Source organism: Tamandua tetradactyla, chromosome 5, assembly GCF_023851605.1.
Source record: "Tamandua tetradactyla isolate mTamTet1 chromosome 5, mTamTet1.pri, whole genome shotgun sequence".
Lineage (NCBI taxonomy): Eukaryota > Metazoa > Chordata > Mammalia > Pilosa > Myrmecophagidae > Tamandua > Tamandua tetradactyla.
This window is the reverse complement of record NC_135331.1, coordinates 17,043,157-17,060,355: the sequence shown is the minus strand read 5'-3', so window position 1 is coordinate 17,060,355 and position 17,199 is coordinate 17,043,157. Positions and strand designations below refer to the sequence as shown.

General features: G+C 38.1%; 1 protein-coding gene across 4 annotated transcripts in view; it reads left to right on the top strand.

The window, feature by feature from the left end:
• SPRING1 (SREBF pathway regulator in golgi 1) overlaps window positions 1–17,199 on the top strand; it is a 115,997-nt gene that overhangs the window by 22,092 nt on the left and 76,706 nt on the right. For 2 of the 4 annotated variants that reach the window (XM_077159932.1, XM_077159930.1), the window contains exon 5: window positions 1,577–3,805. The exons of the other annotated variants lie outside the window; for them this stretch is intronic. In XM_077159932.1, the coding sequence (XP_077016047.1) occupies window positions 1,577–1,660 (84 nt within the window). In that variant the 3' untranslated portion in view covers window positions 1,661–3,805. Of the gene's footprint in view, window positions 1–1,576; window positions 3,806–17,199 lie in introns of those variants that run through there. 4 annotated transcript variants of the gene reach the window in all.

The window sequence follows — 17,199 nt, the reverse complement described above, 5'->3', positions numbered from 1 at the left end:
CAGTGGATGCTTACAATTATTTTTAAGTCTGGGTGGTATCCCATTAGTCCAATTCCTGAGAGTGGTTCTCTTCTCCCTGTCTTTGAAATTTGACTAAGGCTTTCCTGCAACCGCTTGTTTAGAATAAGTAGTAATTTGTTCTGAGACAGAGTTGTGATTTATTTTAGAACTTCAAGGATTTGGGTAGGTGTGTATTTAAAAATACCCAAATAAATCTGTAAGTTGTCAAGCTCTCAGTACTTATTTGCATACTGTCATTAAATGCTTTGCTCTTTGGGTATCACATATTGCACTTGCTGCTGAAATTGTCTGAAAGTTTCTTACCTTTCTATTGCTCCCTATTCTCTCTGCTTTGTGGTTGGGCATTTGTCTAGCTCTCTTGGTGAAATCACCAGACATGTTTATTATAGAAGCATACTTCTTCTGTTTTCTATTTGTAGTTTGTCCAAGATTATACTGGCTTCGCCTGAGATAACCACCTCATTTGTCATTCTCTGGAACTATTGTACCCTTTGCCGGATTTTTGTGTTCTACCTTTTGATTTTACTTCTCTTTTATGTATGTGGTTTACTCTGAGAGGATTCAGTGTCATTGGGTAAATGTTTCAGGGATTATAATGAGCATCTGAAAACATTAAGAAATTCCTCATGGTCTTGTTTTGCTTAAAGAGCTTTCCACTTGAATAGCTTTAAAGGAAATGTGGAAGAAAGCTGAGCACATGACTCATTTTAATTCACATTCTCTTTATATCTGAGAAATGCTAGTCAAGGCGAAGTATTTTTTCCCTCGATTTATAAAACCCAGGGGTTATTTCCAATCTTTAGTGAAACTAATGTCCTTTCTCAGCCTTTTTATTGTGAAGAGATTTCCTGATTGCCATTCAATTTGTTTTGATAACAGTATCCCAAGAAAGATAGGATTTGGCTATATGTCTCTTAAATTGGATTAATACTTAAAATTTAGTTCCTTAGCATTGATCTTGGTCTAAGTAATAAATGTTAGCCAAAAAAACTCAAGTTTTTGGCTGAAAAATGAGCCTTTGGGGGTAATTGTCTGCATTAAACCACATTTCTAGTTTGCTAAATGAGGCTTACCTGGCGTTGTGGAGTTTGGCTTGTGTGTCAAACATTTAGGTAAATAAACTTTATGAAAGCTATTTGAAGTGCCTCTCCTTAGTCTCTCTACATGGTTCATTACCAGGAACTGACTTTTTTTGATGCACAGATTCAGATGCAAAATACCTGTTGGAACTTGATCTAGGGTAGAATTTTTGAGAAACATTAGTTGTCTTGAGATGCCCAGGTTGCAGCAAGTTTAAAAACTTGTAAAAAGAAGCATTCATGCAGTGATGCTATTTCCATTTTAATACTCTTTGTTGGCAGTCTTTGTTGAGCATTCTTTCTCCCAGAAAGCATCATGGAGCCTTTTTGTGACATTCAGAGATGAACGCAGCCAGGCTCCTCCAGGGCATGTCTGATAGAAATCCTGCTTGGACTTTCACTGTTCTGAGAGGAAGGTGGTATAGAATTCTGCTTTCTCTCATGGTGCTTTTTGTGTTCTTCCCTTTTGCCAACAGAGCGTGCAACATGAGAATACCTATAGGGATCCCATAGCAAAGTATTGCTATGGTGAGAGCCCTCCTGAGCTCTTCCCAGCATGATAGGCGCAGAAGACTTAAAGCATGGGCAAAAAGAGACCGTGCTGAAGAAATGCCAGCCTGAAGCCAGACTTCAACATTCAAACCTAGTGCATTGGTCAGAGGACAAAGACATTGTGGGAAACTACTTCTTGTATTGTACTCTTTGGCTTCACTCATCGCCTGGACCTTACCAGATGGAACTGTTCTGTAAAGCAACGTGGAAACTACCCATTCACATTCACAAAAGGCAAAACTGCAGGCCGAGCTTTAGGTGGTTTTGACATTCTTGTATGGCTCTACCACTGTTCCTGTGAGAGTGCTGTGACTTGTGTTCTCCACTTGTTGGGGGTCAATTTTTACTTATAGTTCTGATCTGGGCCCTTTTGCTGTAAAATTATTTATTGGAGATCTTTGGAGTATTGGGAAATTGATAATGTTTTGTGTAGAAAAATATATTCAAGGAAATTATTTTTTATTGTCGTCATTATTCTTGTTTTCCTGTGTTCTTGAGTTTCATGAATTAAATTATCCTTTTGCCCAGATAAAATATTTTTGTCTCTTAGAATGTGGATTTTCTCTCTAGGGGGTTATTTTTGTTTTTATTTTAACCACATCTTCAGAAGTAGACCTTGAACACCAAGGAATTAACCATATCCTGACACCATAAAATTACCTGAAAAGTCAAAGACACTGTTCCATACTAACTCTATGCAAAATTTCTAGCAGTTACCACCACATACATGCAGGTTATTTTCTAGTGGCATTGAATATGCTTGTGTACCTATGTGAGAAAACGGTTTCGCTAAAATTTCTGACTTACTGTCCTGGAGTAGATTTCCTTTGAAATCACTGTGTTCTACTCAGCCACTGTACAAAGGGAACTTTGGGAAAATCATGGGCCACCTTGTCTCTGTGTCCTGTTGGAGTATCCCAGTATTAAATCAATTCTCAAATGAAGATACATTAGCACCTTTCTGAATGCTTTCATTCTTTATTGCTTTCTGCTTCTGCAGATATAACAGGTGCAAATACTCAGTTTCCCTGTGATTTTCAATTTGATTTCATAGTTTATGTTTTAAAAAAAGAAAAGAAAACCCAACTATGATAGTGAAATTCATGTGTCAACTTGCTTAGGTTATAGTGTCCAGTTGTTTGGTCAAGAAAGCACTAGTCTGATTATTACTGTGAGAATATTTCATGTATTTAAATCATCATTAAGTTGCTTACATCTGTGACTAAGTCTACAATCAACTGAGGAGCTTGCCTTCAACAATGAGAGAAATCTCATCAAATCAGTTGAAGGCCTTAAAAGGGAGAAATATGATTTCAGCGGTTAGAAGGAATAATTTTCATCTCTGCTCAACTGGCAAGCTTCTTTTTTTGGAATTAATCAGATACCTTTATCTGAGTTCCCAGCTTTGTGGCCTGCCTTATGGAATTCAGAGTTGCCCAGTTCCATGGTTGTATGGAAACTATTGGTTTTCTTAGAGGGTAAACTGTCAGGCAGTGACTTAAAAATTTTACAAACACACACTCCCCCTTCCTCTTCTCCCCTTCCCCTGATAACCTCTAATTTGCTATTTCTAGTCAGCTCTTATAAGTGATATTGTACAATTTTGTCCTTATGTGTCTTATTTCACTCAATATAATGTTTTCAAAGTTCTTCATGTTGTAGCATGTCTTATAACTTCAGTTTTTCTTATGGCCAAATAATATTCCACTGTGTATGCACCATATTTTGTTAATCCATTCATTTAATACTAGATGCTTCTGGCTATTTTGATAGCTTTTGACTATTGTGAATAATGCTGCTCTAAACCTTGGGGTATGATATCATTCTCTTTATCATATACTTAAAGGTGAGGTTGCTCGGTTGAATGGTAATTGTATATTTGACTTTTTGAAGGACTGCCATTTTCCTTTTCATTGTGGCTGCACCATTTTATGTTCATACCAACAACTAGAGTTCCAATTTCTCTACATCCTCACCAATACTTATTTTCCGTTTTAAAAGTAGTCATCCTTGTGAGTGAATGGTGTATTACTGTGGTTTTAATTTGTATTTCCCTATTGGCTGATGATGACCAGTATCTTTTCATATGTTTATTGGCCATTTGTATATCTTTTCTGGAAAAAATCTATTAAAGTCTTTTGCCTATTTTTAAATTGAGTTGTCTTTTTGTTGTACTGTAACTGTTCTTTATGTAGTCTGGATATTAACCCCCTAGCTGATGTATAGTTTAAGACTATTTTCTTGCATTCTCTGGGTTGTCTTTTCATTTCCCTGATAATTTCCTTTGATGCACGAAAGTTTTTTATTTTGATGAAATCAAAGTTATGTGTTTATTTTGCTGCTTGTGCTTTTGATGTCATATTTGAGAATGCATTGCTAAAATCCAGGGCGTGGAAATTTGCCCCTATGTTATCTTCTAAAAGTTTTTTAGTTTCAACTCTTATATTTAGGTCCTTGATCCATTTTGAGTTGTCTTTTGTATATGGTGTGAAATAAGGGTCTAATTTCATTCTTCTGCATGTGTATATCCTATTTTCCCAGTACCATTTGTGGAAGAGACCATACTTTTCCCAGTACATGGACTTAGCACCCTTGTCAAAAATCAATTGGCCATAGATGTGCAGATCTATTTCTGGATTTTGAATTCTGTTCCAGTCATCTATTTGCCTGTCCTTGTGCCAATAGCACCTTTTTTTTTTTTTCTTTTCATGGGTAGTCTCCAGTAAATGAGTCTGGGTCTGTGGCATGGCCGTGGAGAATTCTTCCACTGAGCCACCTTTGCACCACCCCACATTATTTTAACCACTGACACTTTGTATACAGTTTGAAATTGGAAAGTGTGAGTCCTCCCATGTTCTTCTTTTTCAAGATTGTTTTGACTATTTGGGGCCCCTTGCAGTTCATATAAATTTGATGATCAGTTTTTCCATTTCTGCAAAAAGGCTGCTAGAATTTTCATAGAATTTTACATTGAATTTGTACGTTGCTTTGGGTAATGTTGACATATTAACAATGTTAACTCATTCAATCTACGAACATGGGATGTTTGGCCATTTATTTAGATTGTCTTTAATTTCTTTCAGCAGTGTTTTGAAGTTTTCATCAGTATATAGGTCTTTTGTATCATTAGTTAGATTTATTTCTAGATGTTTTGTTCTTTTAGATTATATATAAATGGAATGGCTTTCTTAATTTTTTCCCAGGCTTGGTCATTGCTGGTGTATAGGAACACAATTGTTTTTTGTGTGTTGCTTTTGTACCCTGCCACTTTGCTGAATTCACTTATTAACTCTAAAGGTTTCCTTATGGATTCCTTTGGCTTTTCTATGTATTAAAAGATCATGTTCTCTGCAAATAGACATAGTTTTACTTCTTCCTTTCCTTCCTTTCCACAAACAGAAATCAAGTGGGCATCAATGTCACGTTCTTGATCTTGGGAAAGTTTTAAGTCTTTCACTATTGGCTGTGATACTAGCTGTAGGTTTTTCATAAATGTCCTTTATCATGTTGAGTTCTCTTCTATCTCTACTTTTCTGTGTGTTTTTACCAAGAAAGGGTGTTGGATTTTGTTGAATGCCTTTTTGCACCTGTTGAGATTATCGTGTGTGGTTTTTCCCCCTTCAGGCAGTGACTTTTTAATGCTGCTAGGTCCTAAGAAATTTATTCTGTTTAGATTAGACTTTTCAGGTTCTTTTTATCATGTTGTTAAATAAATTTTGTATGTGAAGGAATTGTGGTGTATCTGGATTTTTTTTTAACCACTTTTTGTTTGTTTGTTTGCATGGTCCTAGAATCAAACCTGGATTCTCCCACATGGAGAGCATTCTGCCAATGAACCACCCATGCACCCTTATTTTACTGTTTTTAATAACTCTCGGTTAACATTGTATCTGCATCTTCTTTGAGCTTATTTACTTTTGAGCAATAGGTTAGGTTTAATGTGAACAGCTTATTTTGTAGATTGACCCATGTTAATTTACAGCTTCTTTCCAACTTTGTATTTGAATAGCACATTTTACATTTTAAATACTTTCACAAAGAATAACTACATCCTTATGAGATGGAATTACACTTGCTTATATTCCTACCTTGTAGATGAGGAAATAGTGAGGAATAAAGGAATTGCCCAGAGTCCCCACTGAATTTAACCACAGAACCAAAACAGGAACTTCATCTCCAACTTCAGGTCCCAGGTTCTTTCCACTGCATCTTGCCAGTTCCAATGCTAACTCATCTGTAGATGTCATCCCTGAGAGCATATTCCATTTGTCCAGGCCCAAAGAAGGGGGAGGTGGCATGAAAATTCAACTTAGGTTGATGTTCTGGTTTGCCAGCTGCCAGAATGCAACACACCAGAGACGGATTGGCTTTTAATAAAAGGGGATTTATTTTGTTGGTTCTTCAGAGGAAAGGCAGCTAACTTTCCACTGAAGTTCTTTCTTACATGGAAGGCACAAGATGGTCTCTGCTGGTCTTCTCTCCAGGCCCCTGGGTTCCAACAACTTTCCCCGGGGTGACTTCTTTCTGCATCTCCAAAGGCCTGAGCTGAGCTGCTAGTGCTGAGATGAGGAATGCTGAGCTGCTTAGCAGTGCTACGTTGCAATCTCTCATTTAAGCACCAGCCAATTAAGTCAAACATCACTCATTGCAGCAGACACGCCTCCTAGCTGACTGCAGATGTAATTGGCAACAGATGAGGTTCATGTACCGTTGGCTTATGTCCACAGCAACAAGACTAGGTATGCTCACCTGGCCAAGTTGACAACTGAATCTAACTAACACAGTTGATGATTCAAAAATCATTCTCATTTGGCCGTGGGTGACATCAGTTAAGAGTTGTGTTCACTGTTTTGGAAATTCACAACACTTTGGATGACGTAATGAAGACAAGACACTGAAGGACCCAAACGTAGTCTGGCCTCCCTAACCTCCCAACTCAGGATTTCTCCCTGCTCACCCTTCACTCTCTGGTTTGTTTTTGGTTCCCTCAAGTGAAGGTGTCTACAATTAAGGGAACTTGTAGTTTTGTGTGTCCAGAGCTTAGCAAAGTGTGTGTGATCCATTTTGGGAGTTTAGGAAAAGTCACAGAAGAAAACACCTTTGTTTAGAGAAAATTTGTTAAATATTGAGTGAATTGGGCCAAAGAAAATCCAAAACATTTTCCCTCATTTCAAATCTTACTTGCCATGCTTGTTGCTGGAGCTGTAAAGATAAGATATGGTCCTAACAGGGAAAGCAATGCGTGATACAGACATGTACTAAGAGGATATGATTAATGTCATGGGACCTAGAACTCTAGGTGGCCACCTAGATGGGGAGATGCTAGAGCTGGTATTAAAGGGTGAGCTTGGCTGCTCCTGGAAAAGCAGAGGGTAGGATTTTAGAGCAGTGATTACAGCTCTCAGCATGTTCCCAAAAGGCTGACTCAGAGAGCCTGCAGGAAGTGCCTCAGTTGGTGTTTGTTCCCAGGGAGCTTTGGGAATGGGTTGCACAATTTGCAAGATTCCAGGCAAAGCTTTTCATGTCTTAGGGATTTGCAGATAGATTGTCAGCATGTGGAGTGTTGCTTACTTGACATACTCTTCATAGGCAGCATACACTTTTACCATGTCTTCCACTTATTCATGGTATGGCCTCGAGTAGACTTTCTTACTCTTCTGAGTCTCAAGCCCTTCATCTGTAAAATGGGGATAACAAGATTTGCTTCTCATAGGGTTGTTGGGAGGAGAAAATGTGAGAGTGGGCCCGGTGCCGTCCGGAAGTTGGTGTCTGCAGCTCAGCAAAGGAGTGATAGATAGGCACAAGGGGCCAAGGGGACCCAGGGATCAGGAGTGTGATCATTACAGAACTCTTGTTATTCTTTTTACTATTACTATTTTGAAACAAATCATGCCAAAGATAAAATATTACAAGTCAGAAGTATGTAAAGAAGAAAGTAATAATAGGCTCAAATCCCACAACATAAAGGTAAGTACCATGGGCAGGTCATGGTGGTTCAGTGGCAGAGTTCTCACCTGCCATGCCGGAGACCTGGGTTTGTTTTCCAGTGCTTGCCCATGTAAAAAAATAAATAAATAAAAAATAAAGTAAACCCCAGACTTTTTACTTTGCCCACATGCCTCTTTTTAGACAAAAATAAGGGCATTTTTTTTCTCTTGGAACAGTCCTATAATGGACAACCTATGTTACATATAGGCCTATTTAATAATTCTTAATGGCATACAGTGTTTAGTTGCTCTGATATACAATAATAGAATTACTCTTCCACTGAGGACATTTAGGTTGTTTCTAGTTTTTGTTGTTACTGCAAATAATGCATAGATTATTCCTTTTACAATCATATTTGTATCTTTCGAGAACTCTGCCTGCTGAGCCATCGTGGCCCGCCCTCAATGTTATAGTTTTTATTTATTTAATTTCTTGTGAGGTGAACCCCTTTTCTTATTTTGATTGGCCATTTATCATTCATATGTTGTGAATTGTGTCTTCATCGCTTTAGCCAATTTTTCTCTCTGTTGCTTTCCGATTACTACAGAATGCTTTTAAATAAAGTAAGTTTTAATCTCTTTTATTTCTCAAAAGCTGATAGATCATATATTCGCAATCCAGTTGACCTAGGGCTATGGTTTTCAAACAGGGACAGTTTTGCCCCCCAGTGGCCACTTGGTAATGTTTGGAAGCACTTTTGTCACAACTGATGGCAAAGGGGATGCATCTAGTGGGTAGAGGTCAGGGATGCTGCTCTCAACATCTTGCAATGCACAGAGACCCTCGGCACAAAATTATCTGACCCAGAAGATCTATACTCCCATGGTAGAAGAACCCTGCTCCGGGGTCATATTTCTCCCTTAGGGTAAATAGAAGAGCTACCAGTAGTTGAGTGCTGACTTTATTATTTCCCTTCTCCTTTCTGCTATGCTGATTAAATTACTCTGACATTCCCACAGGACAGGTACTTCCTTGCAGGTCTCTATCAGCCCACTGCTGCCTCCAGGTATGACGTTATTACTCTGCCACCATGCTCTTACTGCAGTAGCACAATCTGCTCTGTGCTGAAACCCTCCTGTCTGCAGAATCTACTGCAGGTTTACGAACATCAGTTTTCCTTTCCATAACAGGCTCTTCTTGCCATACTTCTACAGCAGTTCTTTCAAGGAACTTGCTTTGAGGATAAGGGAATCGGAAAGAGATGTGATCATGCCATTACTCATTTCATTTAGAAAATTCATCATTCTATTAAGAAAAGGTATTACATAAATAAATAGCTTTTTCATTTATAAAAGCTGCTGGAATGTAATATACCAAAAACGAAATGGCTTTTAAAAAGGGGAATTTATTAACTTGCAAGTTTGCAGTTCTAAGGCCATGAAAATGTCCAGACTAAGGCATAAAGGAGAGATACTTTGATTCAAGAAAGGCCAATGGGTTCAAAACACCTCTCTTACCTGGAAAGGCATGTGGCGATGTCTGCTAGCTTTCTCTTCTCATTTCGTAAGGCTTCCCTGGGGGCATTCTCCTTCTGCATCCCCAGAGATCTCTGGCTATATGGACTCTGTCGGCAAAATAGATCCCTTTTAAAGGGCTCTGATAAGCAGCTTCACCTTGAATGTGTGGAGACACATCTCCATGGAAATCATCTAATCAAAGGTTACCAACCACTGTTGGATGGGTCATATCTCCTTGGAAACAATCAAAAAGGTCCCACCCAGCAATATTGAATAAGGATTAAAGGGCATGGCTTTTCTGGGGTACATAATACTTCAAACTGGCACAATTAATAATAGTACAAAATTTTAAAATATTGTAGGATTATGAGAACTTTCTTAATGCAAGTGTTTTAGCTAACTCATAACATGTTGATATATTGTCTTCTTGGCTCTCCCTCTGTATAGTTTCTTGAGTGGTTATCAGGCATGTGTGCAGTTTTATGTGCAATATCCCTATTTCCATTCAGTTGTGTGGCTCCAGCATGCTGTGTGGAGACCTCTTTCACAGAAGGAAGTAGAGCACATAACCTGGGGCAGGGTTAGCTGAGAGGTGGGGTCAGCAAAACCTTGGCAGCTGTCTTGGTGTGTACAGCTTGATTAGAGTCTAGTAGTAGAATTTATCTGTTGAATTTTTTATAAAATGAAAATTTAGTCTCGAATATTGTCATAAAGAAACAACTTGTCAATTACAACAATGGACAAAGCTACCAATTTTTCAAACATTTTCACAGAAGTCCAGATTTATTGTTTCCCAGGACTTTACATTTTACAGAACAAGCAGGATTAAAATGTAACCCTGTGAGAAATGCAATGCTTGTAAGTGAGTACTTTCACAGTTTTTAATAGTGTAAATTATTCCTTTTATCTTTGGAATTTTTTATGTAGTATAGGGTAGGCAACCTTTTGGTTAGCTTGCATCTAAATTACCACAAAATCAAAAGTGAAATCTAAATGAGATATCACTGTTATCAATGAAATTCAAGGTTGCAGACTATGTTGGTTACACCTCACCATTATTTAGGAAGTGTGTTTGTGGTTTCCAGCTTATAAGGAATGGGGTGTCCTGTTAAGTTGTATTGAGTGATGTCAAGATAGAAAGAAATGTTGCATAAAATACTTCCTTGTGCTTGGGCCCTGAATAAATATTTGATCAGTTGATGTTAATTTGAATGGTAAATGTTGTGACATTACATATATGTTTCTTGGGTATATTCCCATATAACTGTGGTATGGAGTATGTGAGTAGTCCCCTAATATTACTGATGAGACCTTGAGTAAATTAAACTCTGGTTTTGATTTCCCTAAATTTTCAAGTGAGGGTGATTGCTAAGGTATCTTGCAGACCTAAAATTCTGATGTTGCTGACGCACTGGAAGGCCCACAGCTTGTTAAAGCATGGCCAGAACCCAGATCCCCCAGCACTTGGTCCTAGACTTGGATTCTCGTGGGGTGGTGGGGTTGAACCATCTGTGGCCTGTTTTCCTCAAACCATATTAAGGGCCTTCACCCTTCTCTCCTTAATATTTCAAAACAGGAGCTAACCGTTTTTCTGCCTCTTCATCCTCAAATTTTAAACAGATACCATAGTCTTCTCTTCTGAGACCAGTTCATCTTGTATCACTGCTCTGCACCTGTGAAACAGCTGCTGTATTTTCCCTCATGAAAACAGCTGCCTCTTAGAAGGGAAGGCCAGAACTGTGCTATGTAGCTGTAACTTGATACAGTACTAAATTCTTTAGTTGTGCTTAACCTGAAATACCCAGAGTACCTTGGAAATCCTAATATGGGCATATGAAGTTATTGCTCAATGAAAGATTTTCCTTTAATTTCTCTTATAGTTAACAAAGCAGAAATATTAAAATGTACAAGATTACAAAGAAATTAAGTTGTTCTAAATTACAGTACTCCCCCCACAGAGCTAAGTAAAGTTTTCATATAAACTTTTGATCGTATTCTATACATAAATATGTTTTGTATTTGTACATAAAGGTAGAATCCTACTGTACATATTTTAAAATAAATAGTTCCTGTTGGATTGATTTAATCAAATTAAGGACTAATACATTTGCAGAGCAGGAACGTACACAATTATTTATATCACGTTGCTCTAAAATTGAAGCCAAGATATAGGTTAAAAGCCTTTCCGAATTCAAGTTGGGCTTTGAATTTCTGCATCAAGTTGAGCTTTGAATTTCTGCATCGTTTCTCCTTGTCTGATTGTTCACAGTGGGGTAAGAAGTCTTTTTCTTTTTCACAAATAAATCACAGGCATTCTTTGTGACCAGAGCTGACTTGCCCAAAGCACAGTGAAGATTAAACTTTTCTTTAGTTTTTACAGTTTTGACTTCCACCTTCCTGAGAGGGTAAGAATGTGAGATGGGGAGAACACCACTCCAAACCTCCTAAGTGTATCATTCATGGCTGATTACATGCAGAAACTGAAAAAAGGTCAGCGAAGGATATGGTGATAGGCCTCCAGTGTGTCTGGAGTAAAAGGATTATCTAAGCTCAAGACAGCCCAAATTTCCTCCCAAAGCCAACTCTGCTTTGCACGTGTTATAGTCTGTGGATGGCCTTTTGAGAGAATAGAGCGGCCTTGGTTTTTAAAGATGTTTTTACATGTTCCATGTGATCTTCCAGCAGGCTGTGTTTAGAGCTGGAATTTGCCATCCTCTCCTTCATAGGCTTGGAGATCCAGTCTCCTTCAAGTGCTGAACTCAGTTACCCCTGGGAGAGTTTCGTTTGGACAGCAATTCAGTGCTCAAGGAGCGTCCATAGGAATTGTGCCATTCCTGATATGGAATGGCGTCCATAGGAATTGTGCCAATTCTGCCTATAGCCTGTTTAGTGCCAACTCAAAAGCCTAAGATAGATAGTCTTGCAGGCAGCTTAGCAGTAGGCTGGCTTAATTTATATGACACTCATCAGCTCATTGGCCTGATTTAGCTCTGGGAAGAACTGAAGTGGAATTCAGTGTGATCTTAAAACTCTTTCTTTTTACACAGCTTTTTTCGACCTTAAAGGACGGCAGCATATCAAATGGGCGCTCTTTCAAGGAAAGCAGGGGGAAAAGAGGATGGAGAGATGGAAGGAAAAGAAAATGTGAGAGAAGAAAGACACCAACAATAGCCCTTTGTGCCACTTGGTGGCGCCAGGTACCTAGGTTTTCTATCAACATAGTCCTTGTCTAGTGAACAGTGGGGGACCGTGCCAGTGTGGCGCTTCCCTCTCCCTAAACAATGAGCTGTTCTTACCGAGTGGACATCTGCTGGTGATGACAAATCAGGGCTTTCCCAGGTCCTGTTATTTTTGTGGACAGGGTCTTGGGAAAGTAATCCTTAAGGAAGAAAGAAATAAGTCAGCCAGTGGTAGCTGTGGTTGGTGGCTGCACTTTCCTCCGTCCTCTCCTTCCCCAAGGCAAGAAGTAGGTCAGGTCTCTTCATCTCTCACCAGCCTTCATGGAAGACATACTATGCCCCATTCTGAGGAAGTGTTCTTCATCCTCATTTTATAGAGGAAGGTACCAATGCTCAGGTTAAATTTTGCCAGGGTTATACCCTGGATGAGGGAGGTGGAATACAATCCTGATCTCAGTGACTCCAGAGCCCTCAAAGGCGCAGGCCGATTCCATGGTGGTGAACACGCTCAGCCTCCTTTTATTTTTTTTAAATCGACTAATCACACATGTACAGTCCATACATGGTGTACAATCAGTGGCTAACAATATCATCACAAAGTTGTGTATTCATCACCATGATTATTTTTAGAACATTTGTATCACTCTAGAAAAATAAGTTGAAAGAAAAAGCTCATACATCCCGTATCCCATATCCCTCATCCCTCCCTCTCATTAACCACTAGTATTTCGATCTACCCAATTTATTTTACCCCTTATCCCCCCATTATTTATTTTTTATCCATTTTTTTTACTCATCTGTCCATACCCTGTTTAAAAGGAGCATCAGACACTAGGTTTTCACAATCACACGGTCACATTGTAAAAGTTATATGGTTATATAATTGTCTTCAAGAATCAAGTCTACTGGAACACAACGGTTTTAGATACTTCCTTCAAACCACTGCAATGCACCATAAACTAAAAAAGGATATCTATTTAAAGCATAAGGATAACCTCTATTCTGTTTTCAATTTCTCAGCTACTGATATTGTATTTTGTCTCATTTCACTTTTCCCCCTTTTTGGTCAGTAAGGCTTTCTCAGTCCTATGATGCTGGGTCCTGGCTCATCTGAAGAGTTCTGTCCCATATTGCCAGAGAGATTTATATCCCTGGGAATCTTGCCCCACATAGGGGGAAGACAGCGCGTTCACCTGCCACAGAGAGAAAGGACATATCTGAGCAACAAAAGAAATTCTTTAGGGGTGACTCTTAGGCATAGCTATAAGTAGACTTAGCTTCTCCATTGCAGGAATAACCTTCATAGGGGTGAGCCCCAAGATCAAGGGCTCGGCCTATTGGTTTGGTTGTTCTCACTGACAACTGACTTCTGATAATTTCCTGTGAGCAGACACAGCTCCAAAGTCTTCTTATTCATCCTGCCAGCTACTTTTATGAGATACAGAGGTCTTCTTATCCCCATTTTAAGGAAATAAACTTAGAGATAAAGCACATTGCACAGGGACACACTGGTATAAGGGCTTAAAGCAGTGAGGTGATTTTAACACACATCAGTCTTGCTCTTGAACCTTGGCATTTAGTCTGCAATGTAGTAAGTGCTGCACTGTGCTCTAAGTACTAGGAAGGAAGGGCCTAAGTGAGAAGCAGGTTTTATATTTGATTTGAAATTTGCTGCTTGACCTTGAGATTGAGCCATCCTTGGTTTAAACAGAATGTGTTTGCCTCCTGGCTGCTGGTCCCTAAAGAAAGGGTTTTAAAGAATACATTGAAAGGGGAATTTGGGCTTTCAATACAGCCTTGGTGAGAGAGTATTCTTTAATATCCTTTTTTTTTTCACACTGCGCACCATCCTTTCAAGTTATAAGGGCTGAGTTAATATGCACATCTGAAGGTCAGCACAGTATAGAATGAAACACTGAGTTGCGTTGCTGGTCTTCTTTCCAGTATCAATATGCCTCTTCTTTCCTGAGCCTTTTTGCCGTCCGTGAACGTATGTAAACAGAATAATGTGTAAGGGTCCTTCCAGCCCTAGGATTCCAGGATTCTAGCTGGTAGCTTCTAGGCCCTGAAAAATGCTGATTTATACCAGTTGAGGGAATTTGTCTGTTCTAGTTTGATAACAGCCAGAATACAATGCCCCAGAAATGGCATGGCTTTTAAAAAGGGAAAATTTTAAGGTACAGGTTTGCAGTTCTAAGGCCATGAAAATCTCCAAATTAAAACAAGTCTATAAAAATGTCCAAACCAAGGCACCATCAAGGGCTACCTTCACTTAAGAAAGGCTGATGAGTTCAGGGTTTCTCTCTCAACTGAAAAGGCATGTGGTGAACATGGCAACATCTGCTAGCTTTCTCTCCAGGCCTCTTACTTCATGAAGCTCCCCAGGAGGCGTTTTTCTTCTTCATCTCCAAAGATCGCTGACTGGTGAACTCTGTGGTTCTTGTGGCTCTCTCATCATTCTCACAATCTCCCGTCATTCTGTCACTCTCTCTCTTTCCAAAATGCTTCCTCTTTTAAAGGATTTCAATAAACTAATCGAGATCCACCGGGAATTGGTGGAGACACATCTCTGTGGAGATAATCTAATCAAGCTTCCAACATACAGTGCTGAATAGGGTTTAAAAGAAAAGGTTGCTCCAAGATTGGATCAGGATTAAAATATGGCTTTTCTAGGGTACATAATCCTTGTAAACCAGCACATTTTCCCCCAGAAAATATTTGACAATGTCTAGAGACATTTTCGTGTCTAACATGAAATATTTTCCTGTTAAATAATCTACAGTGACAACTTTAATTCTCATTAAAATTCTTAATAAAGCTTAGTAACAACTTTTTAAGATATAATTTACATACCATATAATTTGCCCATTTAATTAAGTGTATAAATTCAGTGGGTTTTAATGTATTACCAAAGTTGTACAGTCATCACTGCAGTCATTTTTAGAACATTTTCTTCACACCAGAAACCAACTTGTACTCATTAGTAGTCACCTCCCATATCTTTCCCTACCCTACCCCTGCCCTCCCAGCCATAGGTAAGCAGTAACCTATGTCTATAAATTTGTCCATTCTGGTCCTTTCGTATGAATGGAATCATAAAATATGTGGCTTTCTATGACTTTGTTTCCAAATGTTACTCCATTGTGTGGATATACCAGATATCATTTGTCCATTCAATGCTAGATGGAATGGACATTTGGGTTGATTTTACTTTTTGGTTATTGTGAATAAAGCTGCTATGAACATTCATACACAATATATGGACATGTGTTTTCAGTTCTCTTGGGTAGATACCTAGAAATGAAATTGCTGGATTAAGTGATAATTTTATTTTTAATCGTGGTAATATATACATAACGTAAAAATCCTTTTTTACCATTTTAAATGGGAAATGTTTTGCCATTAAGTTCTTTGACAATATTGTATAACTTCACCACTACCTATTTGCAGAATATTTCATCATCCCAAACCAAAAATTGTACTCCTTTAGCAATAATTCCCCATGACTCCTTCCCTCACCTCTAGTAACCACTATTCTGCTTTTTATGAATTTCTACGAATTTGCTTATTCTGAGTATTTCATGTAAAATAAATCATACAATATTTGTATTGTCCTTTATATTTTGTCTGACTTAGTTCATGCAACATGATGTCTTCAAGAATTACTCATGTAGTAGCATGTACCAGCATTTCACTTCTTTTTATGGCAGAATAGTATTCCATTGTATGGATATACCACATTTTATTTATTCATTCATCTATTGAAGGACCCTTGGTTGCTTCCACCTTTTGGCTATTGTAAGTAGTTTTGCAGTGAACATTGGTGTACAAATATCTGTGTGAATTCCTGCTTTCAGTTCTTTTGGATGTATACCTAGGAGTAGAAGTGACAGGTCATATGTTAATTCCATGTTTAATTTCTGAGAAACTGAAACTGTTTACCAAAGTGGCAGCACCAATTCTGAGCGTTCTGACTATTGACTTCTCTGTGTCCCATAAGTTTTATGTTGTATTTTAATTTTCATGCATCTCAAGATACTTCCTAGTTTCTCCTGTAATTTCTTCTTTCACCCATTTTTTGTTTAATATGTTGTTTAATTTACACATATTTATAAATTTTCCAGGTTTTCTTCTGCTATTTCTGTATTATTCCATTGTGGTCCAAGAAGATACTTTGTCTAATTTCATTATTTTAAAATTTATTTTGATTTGTGGCCTTACATATGGACTATACTGAATAATGTTCCCTGTGCACTTAAGAAGAATTTTTATTATACTCTCGGTGGTGGAGTGTTCTGTATATATCCGTTAGGTCTAATTGGTTAAACATGTTGCTCAAGTCCTCTCTTTTCCTTGCTGGTCTTTTGTTTAGATGTCCTATCAATTATTGAAAGTTGTCTACTGAAACCTCCAGCTGTTATTGTAGAACTATCTATTTCTCTCTTCAGTTCTGTCAGTTTTTGCTTCATGTTTTGGGGAGTCTATTGTGAGACACAATTATTATTATAATTGTGATAACTTCTTACTGGATAAACCTTTCATTAATTTATAATATCTTTTTTTGTCTCATAATCTTTTTTTACTTAAATTCTATCTTGTCTTAGACTAATAAAACCTCTCTAGCTCTCTTTTAATTATTGTTTGCATGGAATATCTTTTTCCACCCCACCCCCCCTTTTTTGTCTTTGTGTCCTTGTATCTAAAGTGAGTCTCTTGTAGATGGCATGCAGACAGATAATGATCTTTTTAATCCAGTCTTCCGATCTCTACCATTTAACATTTAAGAAAGAAGGATTTACTTCTATCATTTATCCATTTGTTTTCTATGTTTTGTATGGTTTTTATTCTTCAATTACTCCATTACGGCCTTTTTTTAAAAAAAAATTGCCTTTTTTTTCAAGTTTACAATTTTTATTCCCTTTT